This window comes from Rhinolophus sinicus, chromosome 16, assembly GCF_057876585.1.
Source record: "Rhinolophus sinicus isolate RSI-liver-muscle chromosome 16, RSI-T2T, whole genome shotgun sequence".
Taxonomy (NCBI): Eukaryota; Metazoa; Chordata; class Mammalia; order Chiroptera; family Rhinolophidae; genus Rhinolophus; species Rhinolophus sinicus.
In genome coordinates this window covers 89,012,958-89,037,825 of record NC_142516.1, presented here as the reverse complement: position 1 = coordinate 89,037,825, position 24,868 = coordinate 89,012,958, and the positions used below count along the sequence as shown (strand labels likewise).

The 24,868-nt window shown below is 35.0% G+C and overlaps 1 protein-coding gene across 14 annotated transcripts in view; it reads left to right on the top strand.

The window, feature by feature from the left end:
* The window catches only part of ZMYM2 (zinc finger MYM-type containing 2), a 93,615-nt gene extending 70,534 nt beyond the window's left edge, over positions 1-23,081 (top strand). For 13 of the 14 annotated variants that reach the window (XM_088792851.1, XM_074330121.2, XM_074330111.2 and 10 more), the window contains 10 exons: positions 439-554; positions 1,125-1,293; positions 2,595-2,720; positions 3,496-3,590; positions 5,399-5,567; positions 5,769-5,920; positions 19,049-19,163; positions 20,039-20,290; positions 20,609-20,729; positions 22,210-23,081. In XM_088792851.1, the coding sequence (XP_088648977.1) occupies positions 439-554; positions 1,125-1,293; positions 2,595-2,720; positions 3,496-3,590; positions 5,399-5,567; positions 5,769-5,920; positions 19,049-19,163; positions 20,039-20,290; positions 20,609-20,729; positions 22,210-22,402 (1,508 nt within the window). In that variant the 3' untranslated portion in view covers positions 22,403-23,081. Of the gene's footprint in view, positions 1-438; positions 555-1,124; positions 1,294-2,594; positions 2,721-3,495; positions 3,591-5,398; positions 5,568-5,768; positions 5,921-18,777; positions 18,819-19,048; positions 19,164-20,038; positions 20,291-20,608; positions 20,730-22,209 lie in introns of those variants that run through there. The other variant, XM_074330127.2, reaches the window with a different exon arrangement.
* Positions 23,082-24,868: the final 1,787 nt, after the last annotated feature.

The window sequence follows — 24,868 nt, the reverse complement described above, 5'->3', positions numbered from 1 at the left end:
CCCTCTGGCAAATCATACCTGTAACTGTGCTCTGTAATATTAGCAATTCTGTTTCCTTGTCAGAATGAGATGAAATAATTCAAATACGTATTTTCATCAAATTTCTATTTTAGCTGTATTCTAATTATTTGATTACATAAACCTTTTTGTGGGGGGTGTGAAGGGAATCTGGTAGGGTGTCAGGAGCTATATAATATTGTTAAAGGATGGTTTTTTTCTATTATAAAAAGGCCTAAATTCTACGTGTGCTCTGTAAGTTGGAACAGCTCCTTCACTGAGTTTTGTTGTTCTGAAGTTACCTAATTTGTGAAAACCGGAAATTTATAAATGGGTACCGAGCCACTAAACTTTTTCTTTGTTAACACATGATTTCAACACTGAGCACTTGTTGTACATGAGTGCTAGTTGCCGAGCTCCTTACCCACGTTCTGTCTGCAGATGACAGTTGGAAGACAGAGTATGTCCCAGTGCCTATCCCTGTGCCTGTGTACGTGCCGGTGCCTATGCACATGTACAGCCAGAATGTTCCTGTCCCTGCCACAGTTCCTGTTCCTGTGAGTCAGACTCCACGTTGTCCTCCATTGTGAGGTTTGCCGGGCGTGGGTGGGACAGCCCCGGGGAGCCAGAGAGCAGGGTTGTGTGCCTTTCCTCAGTTGTCAGCTTAGGCTTGGTTGCCTCTGTCAGTGATGGCTTTGTGTTTAATCAGGGACGTGTTCATCCTTAACACTGAAGTTCAGCAGATGTCTGTGTCTGCTTGACACACATTGTCTTATATTTGAATTCATTTTGGAAAGAAAGATTTGTGAAGCTGTAAGGTTTAGAACTGAAACATGGAATAAAGTTTTGTACAAAATATTATTTATAGTACTTTGGACTCTGTCAGGGTTTGTCTATTGTTGTTCCAGAAATACCTCCAATTGTTTTTGTTTTATTTCAAAAGTAGCTGCTTGTATCCTGGACTTTTCTTTGTCACAGTAGATATCTTAGTTTTTATGTGTGTTCTTTCCAAAGTTTTTATCCAATATGGAATTATAAAGGAGTTTATGTATCAGAGTTATTATTACTTTGGAAACATAACCTTTTAACATTGAACAAACCTAACAGTAAATGCTTTGGTTAATTAGGTACCAGTCCCTGTTTTTCTGCCGGCCCCATTGGACAGCAGTGAGAAGAACCCAGCAGCCGAGGAGCTAAAAAGCAAAGTTGCTTCAGACCCTCTTGATACCCAGTTGCTTACAATGACAGACATGATGACTGAGGATGAGGGGAAAGCAGAAGCTGCCAACATCAACAGTAAGCTGCACTGCAGTGTACTTTGTGAATAAGTGTTTCGTTGTCATAGCATGTTCCAGGGCATGTCATTGTGTTTGAGCTTGATATAGCAGTGGAGGAAGCATTGAATCAAAAAACAAGTTATTTCACTGTAAGAGGCCCGTGCTGTGTCTAGACAGGTGCTCCCTTATACCACAGGAATTTGTACAGTCCCTGTTTTCATTGTAACAGGATTTGACTTGTGAAATCAACTCAAAATTGTTCTTGTTTTAATGGACTAGCTCAGATGCAAAACTGACTTGTAGTAGGCTTGAATAATAATCCAATCTCTTATTTTGTACTGGTTCTCCCCAATTTTGTTTTATTAATTATACTAATAATTCATTTGGGTGATCTAAACCAGGGTTTATCCTAACTTCTGTTAGGGCAGTGTTCGCCAAATGGTGTAACATTTTGAGTGTGGTGTGGATGATTCTGTCTCAGGATGTTTATTCCAACCCTTAGTCCTCTGGTGACACTCAGAGTTCTGTTTCAACCATGAGCTCCCTAATTCCGTTTACCCTGGAGTACAATAGAAACACAACAAATTCTATGTATTTCATAATGTGGTAGTGTTGCTGAAGCCTTTGTTGGGGAGTTGTAGGATTAATTCAGTGGGTTGAAACTGGTGTTTTTTTTTTTTTTTTAAATGAAGTGGAACAGGAAAAAAAACTGTCACCATGCATCCCTTATAGAAAGAGTACTGTTTTGTGAAACCTTTGTTCCCTCTGTGTGTGTGTGTGTGTGTGTTGTACATACGCTCGCATCTATTCTTGTGTGTCTCCCACCACCCTGAACTGGAGAAAATGTGTTTCTTAGGGTTGCAATAGCTGTTCTTTGAAAGCAACTGATCAAAACATTAGAAGGCAGTTGTAAATTAGCATTTATTGAATGATGTGGAAAACTGGGGTCACAAGTCAAAAAGAACATTGAAAATTGCGGTTATCCACCCGTATCACTTTATTTTTGATAAGACATGGCTTTTAGAAATACTCTAATATCAGAATATTTTTTTTAAATCAAAGCACAGTTATTAACTTTTGAAGAGAGGGGGTCAAAAACTTACAGGATTAAAATTTTCGTGTATTCATGATTATCTAATAATTATGAAGTTTATGTAGTTTACATTTCAGGATATCTACATAGCTTTTCCATTTGTGACATATTAATATAAGTATTTATTCTTGTTTTGCATTTACAATTAAGTGTCTTCCTTTTGCCAGATAGAGGTACTGCTGAGGTTTTCTATTTTGATTTCTAGTGATAGTATGGATTGATTACAGGTGTAATAATTGAAACAGACATAATTGGTTCAGATCTCTTGAAGAACTCTGACCCAGAGACCCAGTCCAGCATGCCTGATGTACCATATGAACCAGATTTGGATATCGAAATAGATTTTCCCAGAGGTACAATGCTATTTTATTCTTTCATTGTGAACTATGGTTATGGAATTTAGTGATGAAGTCATAACTGGTTATGAACATTAGCTATTTACTGTTCATATTTGTCTTTTCTTTTTTACCCAAATAGAACTCAACATTTAACTTGAGGCATAGGATTGAATTGTAGGGACTTAAAAATAATTTCTTAGAGCCTTAGAAAGAAACTTTCTCAAAGCAATTCATGATAGAAAATTTTGAAGATAGGGAACAGAATAATGAAGTGTTTGTCTTTTTTAAAAACTTAAAACATAGGTAGTATTTTTGTTAAGAACTTCTTGAAAATTAAGTTGACCTTCAAAGAGAAACACTTATATTCTGATATTTTGTTTTAAAAGGAATTATTTTTCATTATTTTCTTAATCTGTCAATGGCAAATAAACACACTGAGTAGAAGGTAAAGCATTTTGTTTTGGAAAAGATTTAATAAATTGAAACGGATTTGTACTAAGACCATTTAGATCTTATAATTGAATTTCAGATTGTAATAATTTTTCTGATATCATTTCCATGAAAAGTTGGTGTTGATATTCATTATACATGTCTTTAATAGTCTGAACAGGGTTTATCAGAACTCACAGGCCATGTTAGGTACAGGAGATAATTCACTCTCCACCCAGCATAGGTTGTCCCCATGGGTGCCTGTTTATATGCTGTGGTTATTTCTTTGTTGGCTGTGTTTATGTAACATAAGCCTGTAGTATTAAATTTGAAATAAAAATTCTTGTAATTTAATTGTCAGCTGCTGAGGAGCTTGACATGGAAAATGAATTTTTATTACCACCTGTTTTTGGAGAAGAATATGAGGAACAGCCTAGACCTCGATCTAAAAAAAAGGTATAAAATTAATAGTATTCTTGCATTTGCTTAATATCTCTGTATAGTAATATCTCTATATAGGTATAGAGTAAGGATACAGTGGTCTTTAGTTGTGTCTGTGAATATGGGAAGATATTTTGTGTTCTAGATTTAAAAAGACTTTAAGAGGTAAAGTTTATTACTTCATTTCTCAGTAATAAAAATGTCTCAGGTTTAATTGCAACTTCATAATGAAGGAGAAGAGTGAATATTACTGCCACTTAGTATTTCTTTTCAATTTTATCTTGATAAAAGGTTGACATAGTTGCTTAAAAAGTAAATTCAATTATTTGACAAGAATAATTGAGAATATTTTCTAGAGAGCAGTTTTTTCCACCATTATTTTTGATGAGAGTAATCAGTGAGGTTGAGGTACATAGTATATCTGGTCGCTTTTAAGCATGCCGACACATAGGAAAACATGCCGGGCACTTTAATAGTTGTTAAGATAAACCAAATTTAAATGTATTAACAGACTTAATTGTTTTAAATATTTCATCAACAACTTTCTACATTTCTGATTTCCAACATAAAGATCCAAAGGAAAAACATAAAAAGAGTGACTCACAAATTTTCCCCAAAAGAAAGAAACTGAATGAAAAAGGAGTGAGCACCCTGCAGTAGGATAAAGTTGGGCTCTTACCCATCATTACAAAAACTAACTCAAAAGGGGTTGTAGACTAAATGGAAGAACTAAAACTATAGAACACTTAGAAGAAAATGTAGGCTTCAACCTTCATTACCTTGGGTTACCCATAGTTTCTTAGATATGACACCAAAAGCACAAGGAACGAAAGGAAAAAATAGATGAATTGGACTACATCAAAATTTAAAACTTTTGTACAGCAAACAGTGCCACGAGGAAAGTGAAGAGTAGTTGAGTGGTCATTCCCTATAAGGTAGAATTGTTGAAAAGTTCTCCAGTTTCTCTCTTACATTAATATTTAGAGTCCTTTTATTTCAGACTACTAGTTTATTATTCATATACCGTATTTTGCCATGTATGAATGCACACTTTTTGTCCAAATTTGTGAGGGAAAAATAAGGATGTGCATTATACATGGGTAGTACTAATTCTGTATCTGTATAAATGTTTTTAATTCTTTTATTTATACCTATGAGTTGAAAGTGTTACTCTAGAAATAATGATATCCGTATGCAAAACAATGCCCTGGAATACGATAATTGGTTTTATTGAACTTACGATGAACTTGCAACAAGAGTTCTTGGCCTTCTATGATGTGTAAATATCATAAATTTGTTTCCAGTACATAAAATTTCTTGTACTTGTATTTATTCTTGTGTTTTGTAATTATTTGTTACATAAAATTTCTTGTACCACAATATGTTAAAAAATAAATGATAAAATTCCTTTATAATAAAAAAACAAGTAACTAAATGTAAACAAATACAAATTTGAAATAAAAAATTAAAACAAAAGATTTTTCCCCCCTGAAAGTTTGGGCCAAAAATGTGGGTGCGCATTATGCATGGGAGCACATTATACATGGCAAAATAATGGGATTTATTTTCTTATCAGTGACTCACAGCAGAAGTTAATATGATTTTATTGTGCAAAGTGGTTTGTGTACAAATATGGCATTCTTGGAGATATGTTTCAAGTAATGTTATAGGTAACTATTCTCAAATTCAGGAATACCAGTCAGTTCTAAGCATATAAATGTATTTCTTTTTAATTTGCATTATTTGAGTTATGGCTTACATAAAGTCATGAAATAATATAGGCTTTAAAAAAAGATTTTACAATGGTGTTTTACTAATAATAGGGAGCCAAGAGAAAAGCTGTATCAGGATACCAGTCTCATGATGATAGTTCTGACAACTCAGAATGCAGCTTTCCTTTCAAATACACGTATGGTGTAAACGCATGGAAACACTGGGTCAAAACTAGGCAACTTGATGAAGATCTTCTGGTATTAGATGAGCTAAAGTCTTGTAAGTGTTCTGATTTTGTTTCCCCTACGTGCTATTTAAAATCAAGATTTTTGTTAAATACCTTTAATTTTAAAAAAACATAAATGTAGCTTTTATTTTACATTTAACTTCTTATATAGAATAAATTAATTTCAGGGAGTTTCTTAATCTTAAAACAGTAAATAATAACAATTACTCATTTTTTGTTTTATTTCTTTTTAGCTAAATCAGTAAAGTTAAAAGAGGATCTACTCTCTCATACAACGGCTGAGCTTAACTATGGGTTAGCCCATTTTGTCAATGAAATTCGCAGGCCGAATGGAGAGAATTATGCACCTGACAGCATCTACTATCTTTGCCTTGGAATACAGGAGGTTAGTAATTTGATCGCTACTTTTAAATATAATGTTAATAAGAAAGGTTGTTGTGTTCTTGGAGCGCAAAATTTTATGCTTCAAGAATATTAAGGATAGCCTTATGGAACATGATGATTTATTGCCTTACCAAGAAAGACAAAAAAGAATTTAATCCATTCAAAACTACTAGGATATTATAAAGGATTTTCTTAGCTACTTTGTTTCTGCTATAATAAGATGTGTTCCTGAAAGTTCTTAAGTTCTCCAAAATTGTGTACCCAAATCAGAAAGAATTTGTGTGAGAAATAGTTAGGGACAGGCCACTCAGAACTCATATATCTTACAGGCCTAACAAAGTTATATGTTTGTTACCCTATGTATGACAATCAGGATGACATTATTCCCTCCTTACAAATGCAAGTAAATGAATCAATATCCTGAGGTTTGATGTGTATGTGCGTGTGTTGATCCATGCTGATGCACATGTGAACAGGAAATGTCTTCCTTCTCACATAGCAGGTCTGTTTCATTATACACTACTTACCTGTGAAACAGAGTAACTCTCATTAGTTATTTGGAGTTGTCTTATAAAAGGAGATCATTCATTCTTTAGGGTTTTATATGTAAACTTCAACCACATGTCTGTGAATCTTTAATGAGTCTGTTTCCATAGTAAACACGAAGATTAACTTTAGGTAATGACTTCTGGCTTTGAAAAAATTTTGTAGGTTTGAGCCCAGAGATCAGAAAGGATTCTAGCTTCACATCCTATGTGTTTTTAAATTTTTGTTTATGGGGCTAAAATGTAATATTATGCTGCTTACAGGTGGTAGATACTGAAATGAATTACTGAAGGAAACTAGAATTTTCTTAATTTATATTTTATTTCCATTCTCTTCAGGATAGAAATTTGCCTAAGATTATGAAAGTGGTAATGGGGAAGTAGCACATGGATGTAATTTACTGTGTTCAAAATATGTGTGGGCCATCACATATTTTGCAGTAGTGATCTGAAAGAAATAGAGTAGGTTTTGTTTCTTCTTATTCTTCTGTGATAGATTTATATGTACTTTGAGCCTCATGTGTGGGCCATGTTCCAAAATCCCCAAACCTGTGAGAACCAGAGATTTTCGTGGAAAGTCCTTTGACAGTAAAACCTAGTTGAAGAGTTGTGAAGCTGTTGTCTTTGCTTATTATGCTTTTTGTTCATATTCCTCCTTAGAATATTAACTATAGAGTTCACTACAGAATTGTTAATGTCTTTAAATAATAGGGTGCTTCCCCAGATCAGTCTAGGTATATCATGTAATTATATACATGCCCTGTGTGTCCTCTGTAAAATCCAAAAAATTATGAATTCCAAAGCATACCTGGCCTCACTACTCCTGGCACAGGGTTTGTAGATCATACATGTGTTTTCCCCTTCCTCTTTTATTATACCTAGTAGTATAAATACGGTACTGTGTGTAGGTGAAAGCATCTCAACCTTCTGGTTTCAGAACAAGTTGTTTATTACATGTAAATCCCCTTAAGAGCAAAGATGAGTGGGATCTTACTGTTTTGTATCTAGTACCATGTTGTACACATGTAGGCACTCACTGACTTGGATGTTTGCTGTGACTATTACATGATAGACCTGTATGTTCAGTTTCTACTGCTTTTTGTTGTGTGTGTGTGTGTGTACTGATTTAAGGTGATTTTTAAAAAAGAGAACATTTATGTTATTATCTTAAAAATAGTTATGTATTTTTAAAAGTATTGAAGAGAACATGAGGGTGCTGCCAAGTTAACAAAGCAGGAAGGAGAGATTCAGTTCCATGTTCTTATTCTTGTTGTTTTACTCCAACTCTACTTTTTGATATGTTTTGGGGTTCTGTATAAAATTTTATTTAAAAATGTCTTCTACTAGTAATTAAGCTTAAAAACTAGTATCTAGATAATATAACTTTAAATCAAAGAGTAATAAAAGACAACAAAATGGGAGTTCTCTATCTCATCCATCTCTAGTCTACCTAGTTTACCGGTGAAATATTTTTTGTTCTGTTAGCTATTTTCTCTGGCATTATTTGCATATAGAAATACAGTTAATTTTTGTCCTGGCTTTTTAGTATTGGGATAATACTGGCCTCATAAAATGAATTGGAAAGTGTTCCTTTCTTCTGTTTTCTGAAAGTATTTGTGAGAATTGGTGTTATTTTTTCCTGAGATGTTTGGTAGCATTCACCAGTGAAGCCATAAGGGCCTTTTTTGTTTTTGGCAGGTTTGGTAGTGGTTGTAAATTACTAAATCAACTCCTTTAGTTGGTATGGGGTTCTTTAGATTTTCTGTTTTTCTTGATTCCATTTTGACAATTTTGTCTTTCAAGAAATGTATGCATTTCATCAAAGTTGTCAAATTTTTTAGCATGAGTTGATAATATTCCCTTAGTATCCTTTAAATGTCTATAGGATATTCTCATCCTTCTTTCATTTTTAGTGTTGGTGAGCTGTGCCTTTGTTTCTTGAACAGTCTAGCTCAGAAATCAGCAAACTTTTTCTTAAATAGTGAGATAGTAAATAATTTAGGCTTTGCAAGCCAAGAGGAAAAAAATCTAGGATATGTAGCTACTTACCTACTTAGATAGCAACTTAAAATATAACCATTTTTAAATGTAAAAAAACAGTTCTTAGTTTGCAGGCTGTGAAAAACAGATAGCTGGTGGGATTGGGCCCAATGGGGCTAGGGTTGTGATTTGCCTGTAGTGTATTGCCAATCTAAGTAAAGGTTTATCCGTTTTATTTTATGGATCTTTTTAGAGAACCAGTTTTTTGTTTGTTTGTTTGTTTGTTTGTGTTTTAAACACCAAAGTTACTTCAAGCAGGATAATTTAAACTAACCCTGGTTGGCTTGGGACCGAACCAGCTTTAGCACTGACAGTCTTAGATTCTTGGAAGATCCTTAGTCCTCGGAAAACTAGGATGGTTGGACACCCTAGCTTTAAATTCTTATTTATGTTCCTAGCATTTGTTTAAGGCTTCAGATAAGTTGGAACATGAGCCTTTCAGAATCTTTTTACTGGTCTGTGCTTCTTCTGTATGGTCACGTCACCCCTTTAATGCTGCATCCCAGGAATTACACTCATTTCTTTATTTATGTGCTCCATTTATTATTATTGGGAGCCAGTTTTTAAAGAAATTTTCTTTGCAGGAATTCAGTTTTACCAGACTACCGTGTTTCCCCAAAAATAACACCTAACCGGAAAATAAGCCCCAGTATGATTTTTCAGGATGACATCCCCTGAACATAAGCCCTAATGCGTCTTTTGGAGCAAAAATTAGTAGAAGACCCGGTCTTATTTTCGGGGAAACACGGTAAGTTAATCTTCTAGCACTTTATTATATATCATCATATTGTATTCAGAATTCAAGGAACATAACTGTACTAGTTACCTTAAGGCTGCCATAGCAAAGTGCCATAAACTGGGTGGATAAAAGAACAGAAATTTATTCACTGAGTTCTGGAAGCTAGAAGTTTTAAATAAAGATGTCAGCATAGCTACACTCCCTCCGAAGTTTCGAGGAACGAATACTCCTTGCCTCTTCCAGCTTCTGGTGGTTGCTGACAATCCTTGGTATTCCCTGGCTCATGGGCAGCAGGGTTCAAATCTTTTCTTCTGTTACCACATGGCCATCTCCCCTCAGAGATGTCTGTGTCCACATTTCTGTCTTCTTATGGAGGCACCACTCATTGGATCAGGGTACCATACTCCAGGGTGACCACATGTTAACACATCTGCAGAGACCCCACTTCCACATAAGGTCATGTTCACAACCACTCCCACAAGTGAACATGAATTTTGGAGAGGATACTATTCAACCCAATACAGTAACCTATAGTAATTCATTCATGCAGTAACTCTAACATTTCCAACAGGAGGTCAAATCCCTTGTCCATGTCTTCCATTTAATCATAGTCATGATTACATTTCTCAGCCATCTCTCCATTTGCATAGCAGATCCAGCCTTTGGTTTTCAGAAATTCTGTGATTATCAGTTGAGCTGTGTACTCACTTTGCCAATTAAATGTTTCTAGAAATTTTATGTAGTATCAACTACTGCAGTTTAGTACCTGGTATTCTTCTTGAGTTCGTTTAATACATAGGCTTTTGACCAATTCCACTGAACTCTGAGGTATAAATATCTTCAATTATACCGTACCAGAAATGAAAAATATACCCTTCATGGTTCTTCAGCTCTATCCTCTGCCACTACACTTTCAAATTAACATCCTATTTCTGTATGCATCACAGTGTCATGGAAACATTAGATTGCTTTCTTTCTTAAGGCCAATGTCAAGGAACGCTTCTGTGGTCTTCCTAGTCATGTTCTCATATTGAAAATATAAGACAATCTGATTTTTTTGACTTTTCAATTCATGTATTTTTATCTTGAAGTCTATTTCGTCAGATATAAGTGTGACTACACCTGCTTTTCTCTGGGTGCCATTTGCTTGGAGTATTGTGTTCCACCCTTTCACTTGGAGTCTATATTCGTCCTTAACAGCTGAGATGTTTCTCCTGAAGGCAGCATATGATTGAGTTTTGTTTTTTGATTCAATCTGCTACTCTGCCTTTTTATTGGTGAGTTTAGACCATTTATGTTTAAGGTGATTATTGAAGTATAAGGACGTCTGATAGCCATTTTATCTTTTGTTTTCTGGTAGCTTGGTGTCTCCATTGTTTCTTTGCTTTTGTGTTTCCTGTTTCCTCTTTTTTTATGTGTCTCAGTTATGGACTTTTGTGTGTGTGTGGTTACCTTTAAGTTTATGTAAAAGAAATTTTCATATATACAGTAGTCCTTTTTCTTCTGCGTGCATCTTATCTCCATTCCCTTTCGCAAATTCAGACCTTTTATGTTTTTGTTGTCACAAGTTATCCCTATTTATGCTGTGAGTTTATTTCCGAGTTGCAGTAGCAGTGCTCTTCTTTTTTCCTTTTGTGTGTTTACCTCTTTAACCTTTATGTTATATTTAACTGTATAGTCCCCTATTCTGAATAAGGGTTGCAATTTCTTGCTTCTGTCTGTTAGTCATCTTACTCATAGTTTTGTATTTTTGTCTTTCTGTTTCAGGTAGAATAACCCTTCAATATTTCCTGTAATTCAGGCCTTGAAAATTCCCTCAGCTTCTGTATGTCTGGGAAGGTCTTGGGGTGGCTGGTTAGCTCAGTTGGTTAGAGCGTGGTGCTCTTAACAGCAAGGTTGCCAATTCGATCCCCACATGGGCCACTGTGAGCTGCGCCGTCCTTTAAAAACAAACAAATAAACAGAGAAGTTCTTTATTTCTCCTTCATATCTAAAGGATAACTTTACTGGATATATTATTCTTGGCTGATAATTTCTCTCTTTCAATAGTTTGAGTATTTGATTCCACTCCCTCCTGGCTTGTAGAGTTTCTGCTGATAATCTGCTGGGCTTTTTTTTACGGGTTACCATCTTCTTTTCCCTGGCTGCCTTGAGAATTCTTCCTTTTCCGTTAATTTTTGACAGTTTTAATATAATGTGCCTTGGAGAGGCCTTTTTGGATTGAAATAAGTGAGTGTTCTTTTTACTTCTTGGATTCGAGGATCCACTTCTTTCCATAGGTTTCGGAAGTTCTTGTGAACTGTTTATTTGAATAGGCTCTCTGTTCCCGTCTCCCTCTCTTCTCCTTCTGGTATGCCTATTATTATTATTATTATGATGATGATGATGATGATGATGATGATGTTGCTCTTGTAGAGTTCTTCCATTTCTTTTAACTCTCAAGTCTCTCTCTTCCATCTGGGTCATTTCCAGATTTTTATCTTTGATATCACTACTTCTTTCCTCCATCTGGTCAGCTCTGTTTCCTAAGCTGGCTATTTCATTCTTCATCTCTTTTATTGATTTCTTCATCTCCAGAATTTCTGTTTGGTTCTTTTTAAAAATTTCAGTCTCTTGGTAAAATAGTCATTTTGTTTGTTGATTTTATTTCTGAGTTCATTAAACTGCCTATCTTAGTTTTCTTGCATCTTGTTGAGTTTTTTCAGAACTGCTATCTTGAATTCTGTGTCATTTAAGTCTTATATTTCCATGTCTTTAAGTTTATTTTTTGGAAATTTTTCATTTTCTTTCTTAGTTGCCTTGTTACCTTGGTTGTTGATGGTATTTGACGGATTCTTTCTCTGCCTTGGCATTTATGGCAGTGAATTCTGCAGCAGGTCTATAAGAAGAGGTCTTTGTTTTGTTTTCCAGTGGGTGGCGCTGGAGCATTTTATTTTTCTTGCTCACTGCTCTGGCTGGCTTCTCCGATCTCTCTGCTAGGCAGTAGAAGATACCTTGTATTTGCTGGGGAGGTGGGCTCAGGTTGCCTCAGTCTCAGGGCACCATCTGCATGGGAGAGTGTGGTGGGTGATGGGGTTTGAGCCCCTGAAATCCCAGTGCTGCCCCTGAAGCGAGATTCAGGGCTGTGCTGCTTGAGATGTCTCAGGTGCCCCCAGTGTGGAGGCTGGGTGAGCTGGGGGAGGCCACCAGGTGTGTGTCTGGCTTTGTTCTCCTCCCAGTAATGGCTGCTGCCAGACCTCAGCTGCCTCGCCGCTGTATGTCCACCTTGTCACTGGGATTAGCCACAGTGTGCATCTACTTCTCAGTAACCGTCTCTCTGGTTCTCAGGGCTGCAGATACTGTGCTTTGTAACCAGATAGTCACTGCTGCACTTTCTTCTGGGGCCTTCTGCTAGCTCTGGGAGGGTGTGGGGAGACAGTTAGGGCTGCTAGACCACAACTGTCTTTGTCACCATCACCGAGCTATTATATGCTGATCACTCAGGCAGGAATGCTCGGGGCCACAGAGAGTGCACCTGTAGTCTCAGTCCTTCCCCCTCCCGGATGCAGGCTGCTTCTGGGCTGCACGTCACTGGTCCCCATCTATGCCCTTCTCCTTTCCCTACTCCCTGGTCATCCAATTCTCCCATCTTCAAATGTTTTGATGTGCAGATCTCCCAGACGTGTTTGTGTGTTACACAGGGAATCCTTTGTTGAATTATAGATGTTCAACTTATTGTAACTTCAAGGGCAGATACCAAGGGGACTCCTCGTTTCACCATGCTTCTGACGTCACCTTCACTTCATATATTTTTATAATATGTGTCTTTCCACTAGTACCACTCAGTCAAATAATACTCCAAGGTAAATCATATTGACTTGAAGCACACATTGTCACATCAAGAAGTTACTTATACTGGTTAAATTCAGTGTTGTCTCCTTTGTGGAAGTGTGGAGTCCAGAAGTCCAGCAAAGAAGTACCAGAACCCTATGGTTGAATGAGAGGAGAACAGAAAGAGGCTAGGACTCGAGAACCAGCTTTTGGTTTCATTGATTTTTCTGTTTTCCTGTTTCTTTTTTTCTTATTGAGACTCTGATCTCTTATTTCCATTCTTAATTTGTTCTTTTGTCTATCTACTTAACATCATTGATGTTTATTTCAGCCCTTTTTTTTCCCTAGTAAAGCATTTAAAGTGATAAATTTTCTTCTATGAACTGGTTTACCTGCATTCCACAGATTTTTATGTTGTATTTTCATTGTCCTTAAGAAAAGGGAATTGGCTGGTCTCATAATCCTATTATGGAAAGTTGAGTCTCTTTCTGGATTGCTTTTTATTTAAATATTAAATCTCCAAATATTATTAGAGGTTTGAGAGCTAACTGAATTGAATAATGAATGATTATAAAGTATGTCTTTAAGTAGGTTTTTTTTCCATTTTTTAATTATAAAATATACATAACATAAAATTTACCATTTTAACTATTTTAAGTGTACAGTTCAGCGGTATTAAGTACATTCATAATCTTGTGCAAACGTCACCACCATCTGTATCCATCCCTGTAACTCTTTTCATCATATAAAACTGAAACTATATCCATTAGACAGTAACTCCTAATTCTCCCCCTTCTGCCTGGTAACCACCATTCTACTTTCTGTCTCTGTAAGTTTGACTGCTCTGGGTGCCTCATGTAAGTGAGATCATACAGTATTTCTCTTTGTGACTGGCTTATTGTACTTATCATAGTGTCCTCAAACCATCATGTTTAGCTACATGTGTACATTGCTCTGTTTTCTATGAACATGGCGAAAGATACAGAAGTTTTGTCACCTAAGTACTTGGAACCATGGTATATACTTTTGCATCTTACTTTCCTCCCTCCATTTCCCATTACATTGTGGCAGTCTCTCTAAGTCAGCTGGAACAGACTTTTAACTGTATGCATGATAATTCATAACAATTTCATCATTTCAACAATGATGAGCATTCCCTTTGTTTCATAAAATTTTGTTATTATAGATAAACAGTGTACACCTCCTTCTGCTTCTCTCTCAAATCTCACATACCGTGTTTCCCCAAAATTAAGTCTGGGTCTTATATTAATTTTTGTTCCATTAGAGCTTATTTTCAGGGGATGTCTTATTTTTTCATGTACAGCAATCTACATTTATTCAAATACAGTCATGTCATCTTCTTCTGGAACATCATCATAACATACTAAATGTGTCCATCTGGCTGAGATCTTAACTGGGGCTTATTTTCAGGGAAACACGGTAATTATCCTGAAGAATTGGTGCTTTTATTTCTATAAGATTCCTGAAAGGATATTATTGGATCATAAGAAAAGTATACTTTTTATTTGAAAAGATATCACCAGATTGCTTTATTAAAGGATTGAGGATCTTTTTATGTTTATTGGTGTTTGGATTTACTTTTCTGTGAATTGTTTCTTTGTCTGTTGGGTTGTTTATCCCTTTCAGTTTGTGAAAATTCCTTGTTTATTCGAGATAGAATTTTCATTTGTCATTTTCCCCAAATTTTTTCAATATTTTTTATTTTTTACATGCTAAGTCTTTTATCTGGAGGAATTTTTTTGTTTTTTTCTTAAGAAGAGTGAACTCCATTTACTAAATTTAAAAAATATAGTAAAAACTCACATGGCCTGTTAATTTGAATTCTATGTAAATAGATGGCTTTCTAATAGTTAAATTCTATTAAAATGCATATAACATCTTTAACTTATTTAATCTTTCTTTGACCCAGAAGGCCTAAGAATTTGCCTTATTTTTCACGGCGATGATATGGTGGATTCAGTTTTGCTAATCCTACATTTGTTGGTTCATTTAGGAAACATTAGTTATGTGCTTATTTTCTGCTAAACACTGCACATTGGGGCAGACTTTGGAGGTTACTTTTTTGGATTATTTACTGCATCCCATGTATTTGCTAAGTGCTTGTCATATCGTTTATTTCTCTCAACAACCTTACTATTATTACCACCATTTTTGGAAGAGGAAGTAGAGTTAAACAGATTCCCGAGGATACACAGCTCATAAGTTTTGAATCTGTTAAACATTTCAACTTAAAAGTCACTGTTACTGTGCTCCCCAAGGATTTGAAATATACAGACAAACTGATGGGTTGGTATGTTGGTGGCATAGAACTGGGACTACTCGATTTAAATTGCGTTTTGACGTATGCATAGAAATTCAGTAGGCAGGCAGGATGAGGGAAGGACAATGGTATTCCAAGAAGAGAGAAACAGATACAAAGGCACAGTTTTCCAGGAACGGCTCGGCATGGCTGGAATGTAGGGTGGGTGATGTATGAAGTGGGTAAGTCATGTCACAAAGGACTTGTATTCCTTGATAAAATGTGTAGACTTCATCTTTTATCCAGGGTGAAACATAAAAAGGTTTTAAGCAGTTTTAAAGATATCACCCTTGGTATCTGTTTTCTTGGAAGTAAGCAGCTGACGCTGGAACATTATCATTGAAACACAGATTATTGTGAGGAACTACTGATGTGTAGCTAAATTAACGGTGGGTTAGTTTACATTCTTCTTAGTGAAGCTTTATGCAAATAGCATTTAATAAGACAACCAATTATAGACTTTTTTTTTTCCTCAAGTTTATTTCTAGGTATTTAATTCTTTTTGTTACAATTGTAAAAAATATTGTATTTTTCATTTCTTTTTCTTTTTCCTAGTTAAAATTATTGAGGGTAACAATGGTTAGTAAAATTACATAGGTTTCAAGTGTACAATTCTGTAATACATCATCTAGACATCATATTGTGTATTCACAACCCAGAGTCAGTGCAATTATAGACTTTTAAGTAGAATCTCTTAAATATATCTGGTGGCCCTCAAATTATGAGTGTCTTATAATCTCAACGTCTGTTTCATAAATTATTATACATATTCTTACACATAATAGGTTTCTTGCTTAACTTTCTAAAACATCCTTTGACAGTACACAGTTCCCATTTTACTGACAATACATGTCTAAACAAACATGTTAATTATCTGAACATATTCTCTAAAATGCATGATTGTCAACTGACTATAAACTTTGTTGTATGGGACTTTCATTCTATTTCTCGAATACCATACCAGAATTTGTACTTTGCATTTTTAATCCATAAGAAAACAGGGCTCTTGAAACTTATCTAGTCTGAAATAAGAAGTGCTCTGAGTACAAAATACAAGACTTCCAAAAATTTATACATTTAAAATGTGAACTATCTCAATTTTTATATTATTATATGTTGAAATTACATGTTTTAGATCTATTGGGTTAAATATAATATTTAACTGTACTTATTTTTTAACATGACTACTAGAAAATTTAAAATTACATGTGTGGCTTATACTATATTTTTATTTTTTAATGCTGCTTTGTACAGTGATTCTAAAATTACCTATGGATTTCTAATTCTGTCAACTATTTTTCCAAAACAATCTAAGTAAAATGAGAGACCAGAACCTTTATAAAGGAATAGTATTTTGAAAGAGAATACTGATTAACTCAGAGAATTCTGTGATTGAAGACTTCCTGGGAAGATAACTGGAATCCAGGTCACTCTTGTTCAGACAGGCCTGTGCTGTCAGGGCGTTTCCTCTGGGCTCCTGCCTGAAAGGTCCTGTCTTGGCAGCTGCTTCCTTGCTTTGCTTCTGGAACCACAGCTTCACTTTTCTTCACCAGGTTCCCGTTGGTTGCTGGGCTTCGGTGATGGGGCAGATGAGGTGCTTGTAAGTGGGACTGCTTTTAATGGAGAATGTCAACCACAATTATGAGACAGTATTGCTTCCCCTACCACAACGATGACTGATAAAGCATGTTGTCATCACTGACAGTAAGGGCAGCAGACCTTTGAACTTACCGCAGACCTTTGAACTTACTGTAGACTGCCAGAAGAAACCTTTGCAGAGCGGAGTTGGGAGCTTAGTAGTTTTGGCTATTGGCTTGTTACCGTTAAGTTTCCGACTGTACATAGAAATTTTCTCCTTGTTGCTAGATTCATAGCTGAAAATTGTTTCGGGGTCATTTCCCTCATTTTTTATTATGTATGTTGCTTTATGGTAAGAACAAAAGTGTAAATTGCTGTTCTAAGTATGAGGGCTTCACTTTTGTAATTATTTTATATAACGTACACTAAGTATATAGTTTTAAAAATCTAGGAACCCTACTTTAAAAAAATTATTTGTAGTCCCATTGAGTAGATTGGATCATGATATTGTATTTTAACCAATCAATGCTATAGTCATAACATTGACGCTTTCCACATAGTTTAGGAAATGGCATTTTTAGAACTGCCCTCTGACTAATCCAAAGCAGGAGAGTGATCTGATATTGTCACTTCATTGGTTGCCAGGCAATTAATTGGTCTAACCGACATCCTTTTTGAGAGGTATTAGTTAGGAATTTTTGTTCTACCCTTTTAAAATTACGCTGGTTAATCTTCCTTCTGACTAGTAGGAATAACAGTCGGTCAACTCAGATGATGATACTGTAATCTAATTTTTGATTAGTGTATACATGGTATATATTTTTTCATCCCTTTACTTTTTGCTTATCTGAGCCTCCATATTTAAAGTTGGTGTCTCGTAGGCAGCATATTGTTGGGCCTTGCTTTTATTTTTTTTAAATCCAATCTGGCAGTATTTGTCTTGGTGTGTTTAGACCAACAAACTTTTTGTTCATAAAGGACCAGATAGTGATTGTTTCAGGCTTTGCAGGCCAGTGGTGTTGTGCAACCATTCAGCTCTGCCACTAAAGCGTGAAAGCAGCCTGGGACAGTTGGTCTGTGTTTCAAGGAAACTTTGTTTACAAAGATAGACAATGGCGGGATTTGGCACAAGAACTCTAGTTTGCTGACCCTGGTTTAGACCTTTTACATTTAATGTAATTACCTCTGTCGTTAGATTAAAACTATTGTCCTGCAGGTTGTTTTGTATTTGTTATATCTGTTTTTTGTCTTTTTCTTATTTCTTTTGAATTATTTTTTTTTTTTTTGTAATTCTACTTTATCTTCACTGTTGCTTTATTATTTATGCCACCTAAATTTGTTTTTAGTGGTTGTTCTGGGATTTACAATATGCATCTCTAATTAATTATTAATCTACCTTCAAATATTGTCCCATTTCATGTGTAATGTAAGAACCTGACAACAATGTATTCCTAATTCCTGCCTCCCATTCTTTGTGCCTCCCATTTTACTTTTACGTTATTCATTTTTAAATCCCATTGGGGATAGACTTGGTAAACTTCAGTGTTTAGCTCATCCTTTAACGACCCTCACTGTTCAGGTTTGTCATAGTAAGTTAAAAAATTCATAAATTGGTACTGACTCACAGAAAAGTTAAGTATAGGGAGGCAGTAAAACAAGCATCAGCCTAACACAGCTGCAGAATAACATTTCATCCCACCCTTACCATTGAGAATTTTCTTTATTTGTTAATAATTTAATTACTCTTACTTAAGATTTAATTTTGTTTTCTCCATGTACTGTATAATGAACACTGGAGCCAGATATTCTGTTTTTTTATCTGACAGACTGAAGATTGTCATCCAGTTCTTACATTCTGGATTCTTGGGTGTGTATTTCAGCTTTGAGTTTAAGCAACAGAGTAATTGGTAACTTATGATTCTTTATGATTTCTAGATATATAGATAATGCCAATAATCTCTCATATTTTATTAGTATACTTGTTTTTCTTAGACATAAGTTTTGTTTATTTTTTCTTAAGTAATGCAGACTGTAAGTAATATGTTAACTATTTATAATTAGCTGGTTTTCCTTCAAGATATTTTTCTTTTTTTGTAGTACTTGTGTGGTAGTAATCGGAAAGACAACATATTTATTGATCCAGGATACCAGACATTTGAGCAAGAATTGAATAAAATACTCCGAACTTGGCAACCAAGCATACTTCCAGATGGTAATGCTCTTTTAAGTAAAACTGTTTCTGACTTGCTACTGGGATTTTTATTTTTACAGAAAGTATATGTAAAATAATTAGGAAATAATTTAAATTAGCATGTTTTTTAGAGTACTTATTTATGAACTCATCTGTTCATCTCTTGTTGAATTAGAAGTGAATGTAGTTGATAATTAGTGCTTCTGAAGAACTTGGTAATAAATGTGACCTCCTTTCTCTGGAGGAAGGAACTGGATGTTTATTTCTGAAGCCTACAGCAGAGATTCTGATGTAAATATATCTAAGAAACCTCTGTTTTAGATGTGTGATGTAAACATGTTTGTGAATGGAAATCACCGATTTTTTTCAGGAATTCTGATCGTCCGCTTATCCTATGGAACAGAAGTAAACATCTAGTCCCTTACTCCAGAAATGCTAGTTCCATAGTCTGGAGTGTCCCCTAGCCTCCAAATTGTTAACGAGCTACATAGATAATTCTGACTGACAGTCATTCCAGTTGACCTGGTGTGAATGGAAGATGGCAATGGGCTTGTTCTTGAATTCACTTTATTTCCAGATGGTAAATGAGAACTGTTTTTTTTCTTTTATTTTATTTTTAGTTTCAGGTATACAAAACAATGTAATAGACATTTATAATTTATATCCCTCACACTGTGTCAACCCCCCTCCTTCCATCCACTATCCCTCTGACATTGCACACAGCCATTACATTTCCACTGTCTCTATTCCTAATGCTGTACTCCGCTTCTTGTAACTATATACATACATACACACACACACACACACACACACACACACACACTCACACACAGACACACACACAGAGAACTGTTTTCTTTATTATCATTCTTTTAAAATCTTTCTATCTATTTCAGGGTCAATCTTTTCTCGAGTTGAAGAAGATTATCTGTGGAGGATAAAACAGCTCGGCTCACACTCCCCAGTAGCCCTTCTGAATACCCTCTTCTACTTCAACACTAAATATTTTGGCCTGAAGACAGTGGAACAACACTTAAGGCTTTCCTTTGGCACTGTGTTTAGGCATTGGAAGAAAAATCCTTTAACAATGGAGAACAGAGCATGCCTCCGATACCAAGTGTCTTCCTTATGTGGGACAGACAATGAAGGTAGCATGACAGATTTTTATTTGGGGATTATCTGTGGCAGGGCTAGCTAAACCTCGCCTTACTAAAGACCACCTAGGTCACTTGTTAAGAACCTGAGGACTGTCATTTTCATAAAACGAGATATCCTATGTCTTCTCAAAACATCTCAGTCCACTTTGTTTGAAAAACTATGATCCAGAAACTACAACTTAGCACTCGGAAGGATACTTAGTCCTATTCTTTGGTATAACAGATAGATAGATCCTAGAACTGAATAGAGTGGATAGTACTCTCTTCAGGATTGGGCTTAGGAAGTTTCTGTAATTTTTATTTTTTAAGATAAAATTACTACTGGAAAAAGAAAACATGAAGATGATGAGCCAGTATTTGAACAAATTGAAAATACAGCCAATCCTTCTAGATGTCCTGTGAAAATGTTTGAATGCTACTTGTCTAAAAGGTAAGTATGAATGATACTTAATTTTTACAAAAGTAATATAAGTCAGTTGCCTTGAATTTAGCATTACCAAGAGGTGGCAGTTTTTCACTGATCCTTTTTTAGATTTCTCTCTCTTCTCACTTTTATCTAAGTCTATTCAATTATAACATTAGTCCCATTAATATAAAATACCCAGCTTGTACTTCATACTTTAGGATTCAAGCACATTAAGAAATCACTCTCTACTAGTGAAATTACTACTGTTGTCATCTTTTAAATTATAACAACTCTAGTGACTGTAAAGCAGGGGCCACAAATCTTTTTTGTGAAGAGTCAGATAGTAAATATGTTAGGCTTTTTGGGCTATAGAGTCTCTATTGCAGCTTCTCAATTCTACTTTTTAGCCAGAAAGCAGCCATATACTGTATATAAATAATAATCGTGACTGTGTTGTAATAAAACTTTACACAAACAAGTGATGAACTATAATTTGCCACCTCCTGGTGAAAAAGTATTTTCAAAGGTAGGATAGATAGGTGGGGATGAAAACGAAGCATTTCCCTTTAAGAGTAAATAGCCCTTTAAGAAGGTCTGAAAGATATTAATAGTGTTCTGAAAGGAGTATACTTTTCCGCTTATACCACTGCTTATTCCCCCAGTCTGATACCAACAGACATTTAAGAAAATTTTAAACCAGTGAAAGTGTTTAGAAACCACAAATTATTGTATGCTTGTCCATTATTTTAAGTATGCACTCGCCAATTTTTAAAAGGTTAACATGAACTCAGAATATATTTTCTTAGATAAACAGTTTTATAAATTTTAGTTAGGTCCCCAAGTTAGTTCTCAAGAACTCATAAAAACAGTAATGTCACCTCTAGGATGATAGTGATGTTTCTGATGATGCTTTTGGGGTTGCCCTATTTGGCTTCAACAGAAGTGGGATCTTCCAGTGGCGGCAACTGTTTGTTGGTTGGAAATCCCTATCTCAGTATTTTGTTGGTATTTTACAAATTAAGGCTCTATTGGGTGATGCTGTTGAGTATTTTTATTTTATGTGCTGCCATATTTCATCAATTCTAAGATATATTTTTCATATTTTACAATCTCTGAAGCTGGGCTGCATTTATAATTAATGTGTCGTATAATTGGCAGTGTTTTACTTGTTTAGTGGCATTATTAACATAATGATTAGAATAATGTTTCTATTAATGAATTCAGTGAAATACAGGATTTAAATTATGGGAAAATAATCTTTTATCACAGAAATTAAGTTCAAATTAATTTCAAAATATCTGAATGACGCAATACTTAATGTAGGTAATGAAGCTTATGGTCTGACCATGGAATGTGAGTACTGGTAATGGAATTATTCTTGGAAGAAAAAAAGAAAATTGTGGGTTATTTTGTGTATATATATATATATGTGTGTGTGTGTGTGTGTGTGTGTGTGTGCGTGTGTGTGTATGTATTAAAATTGACTTTCTCCTTTCTCCCAAAGTCCACAGAATCTTAATCAGAGAATGGATGTTTTTTATTTGCAACCAGAGTGCTCTAGCTCTACAGATAGCCCTGTCTGGTACACATCTACTTCACTGGACCGAAACACCTTGGAAAATATGCTTGTACGGGTTCTTTTAGTAAAAGATATTTATGATAAAGACTATTATGAACTGGATGAAGACACAGACTGAAAAGGAATGTTTCAGAAGCAGTCGGGATAAAACAGCATTAGATAGTCGTGCTGCTAGATCTTTATTATGGAAAACATTTCAAGTTTACTCCTTCTGTTTTGAGTTTTGTAGCAGTGTACCCACACTGGGTACCATGTAAATAATCTGTGAGTGAAAGTGGCCATTATTCTATGTAGTGGTTTTAGGATACTTAACAAATACATTCAAATTCTTTTTTATTATTATTTATTTGATTAGGTATGTTTGTAACTTTTTACATTACAAAATATGAATGAGAATGTGCCATGTATAATTTTTTTCTTGTAGTAAGAAACATCCATATTGCACAATTCTACTGTTGCAAAGCTTCCTTGAAAGGGAGCTCTGTTACTGGGTTCTTGACCAGACGGTTGTGGATGGGCAGCACTACGAAAAGTTTAGGACTTGCAGTGTCTTTCAGAATTTTTAAAATAAACTGTAAACTAATAGGCTGGGTTTTTTGTTTTGTTTTGGGGGGGGGTTGTTTGTTTGTTTTACGTTTTAGTTACTGAAGCCTTACAAGGTTATGTAGAAGGATACCATCTTCTGTACCAAAAATAGACAAGAGAATGCTGTCAATATTGGTGTACTGTAATGTGAATCTATGCTGGTGAAAACAGCCTTTTGTTCCCTTTATTAAAACCTTAGTGTCTTTTTCTCACTTGTGGCTTTCTGCATCACCCCAATCAATACTTTTTAAAAATACATATATATGTATGTATATATATATGTGTGTGTATATGTATGTGTGTGTATATATATATATATATATATATATGAAGAATGACATTGAAAACATGATCGAGACATTTTCTTTGTAAAAATGTCTGATGAAAGTATATAATTGTTTTATATGCTACCCATAAGTATCCAAAATTCCCTTCATATATAGAAGTTTAATTTTTCTTTTTTCCTCCTTAAGGGTACAGATCTTGTTGGAATACCTACGTAGTACTCTAAAACTTCACCAATTTTATTAGAATTCTTGTGCCTGACCTCAAATATGACCGATGCATACATTGGATAAAATTATTTTTAGAAATGCCACTCCTGAAATAGTTGTTATAGAAAGTCAAGCTTAGTTGAAATAAGATGGTATCACATGTTACTATGAAGATGACCAGTCTAGTAATTCGGATGTATCAGACCATTGAAGAACAAAGGAAGAAACTGATGGATAGAGTACATCTCAAAGGAAGTCACATTTGCTGTTAGATTGTTTGGCTTTTAAATTTTAATTACTTCTTATAGAAGATTGCATTAAAAGACTTTGTGCTTCTGCATAGCAATTTATCTGTTCAGATCTTTTCTTTTAGAACAAGGACGTTTACTTATGATCCTACCTTCTAGAGACTGAGCAAAGTGCTCGCTGCAGATTATCGTAAAGAAATCCTTTGGCTGACTTCATATGGCATGTGTGTGATCATGTTTGCTTGTTTCCACTCTCAATCACCACGGTGACATTAGTTTTCTAAAATTGTTGGGGCAGGGGGAATTGGTCTCTTTCCACAGTGCTTAGGCTATGTCTACCCATCCCTTAGATACTGCTCTCTTCCTTAGGACAACTGTTGTTAGCATTCAGAAGAAATTTTCTCAGTCATCATTTGGAAAATTTCACAAGTGTAATCACTGTATATTTAAGCAATAATTAGCAGAAATATTTTTGGGATAAAAATTATAATGTTCTAACTTGTTTTATAAGTTTGAATAACGTTTCTGTCCCTTAATTTTATATTGTTGATTTGGTAATCAGACTGACAATAGCAAATCTGATAATACTTTACTAAAAATAGATTGCTCATTGTCTATTTAATGAAGAAAAATGGGTAACATATTTAAAATATATAGTGCAAAAATGTCCTCATACTTACCTTTTTCCAGAGCTACTTCTTTAAGCACTTTTACTATAGACACATGTTGTTGATAAAAAGGTGGTTAATCCTGTCTTTTATTCTTGAAAGTGGTGCTATTCCATCAAGAGCAATAAACTTTTCCCAAATGTTAATGGATATTTTACCAAATACCATACACTTCTGCCATTGTACTACTTACTATTAATCACCTTGTCTTGCTATTTACATTCCCTTTATTGTACGTTTTAGCTTTTCTAAACAGAAATGTCTTCAGAATTTTGATCTTGACATGAATTAAGGATTTAGAGCTCTTGTCTTTGTCTTGATTGCAATCCAAGGATTGATTTACTTGACTCTCAGGGGAAAAGAAAAAACATCCTATTTAATGAGAATGGTTTGTTCTGTGACCCTTGCTTCACCTAGAATGCATTTCTCTGGTTTCTGGATCTCCTTAGTTTGTGTGGTTATAGCTGACTGCTGAGAAAAAGGACAGTGAAATGATAGCAGTTTCCTTTTGCTTCTTAGTGATTTCTGATTAAAGCATCCTGTAAATATAACTTTATTGTCTTTAGATGTCTATTGGAGATGCTATATT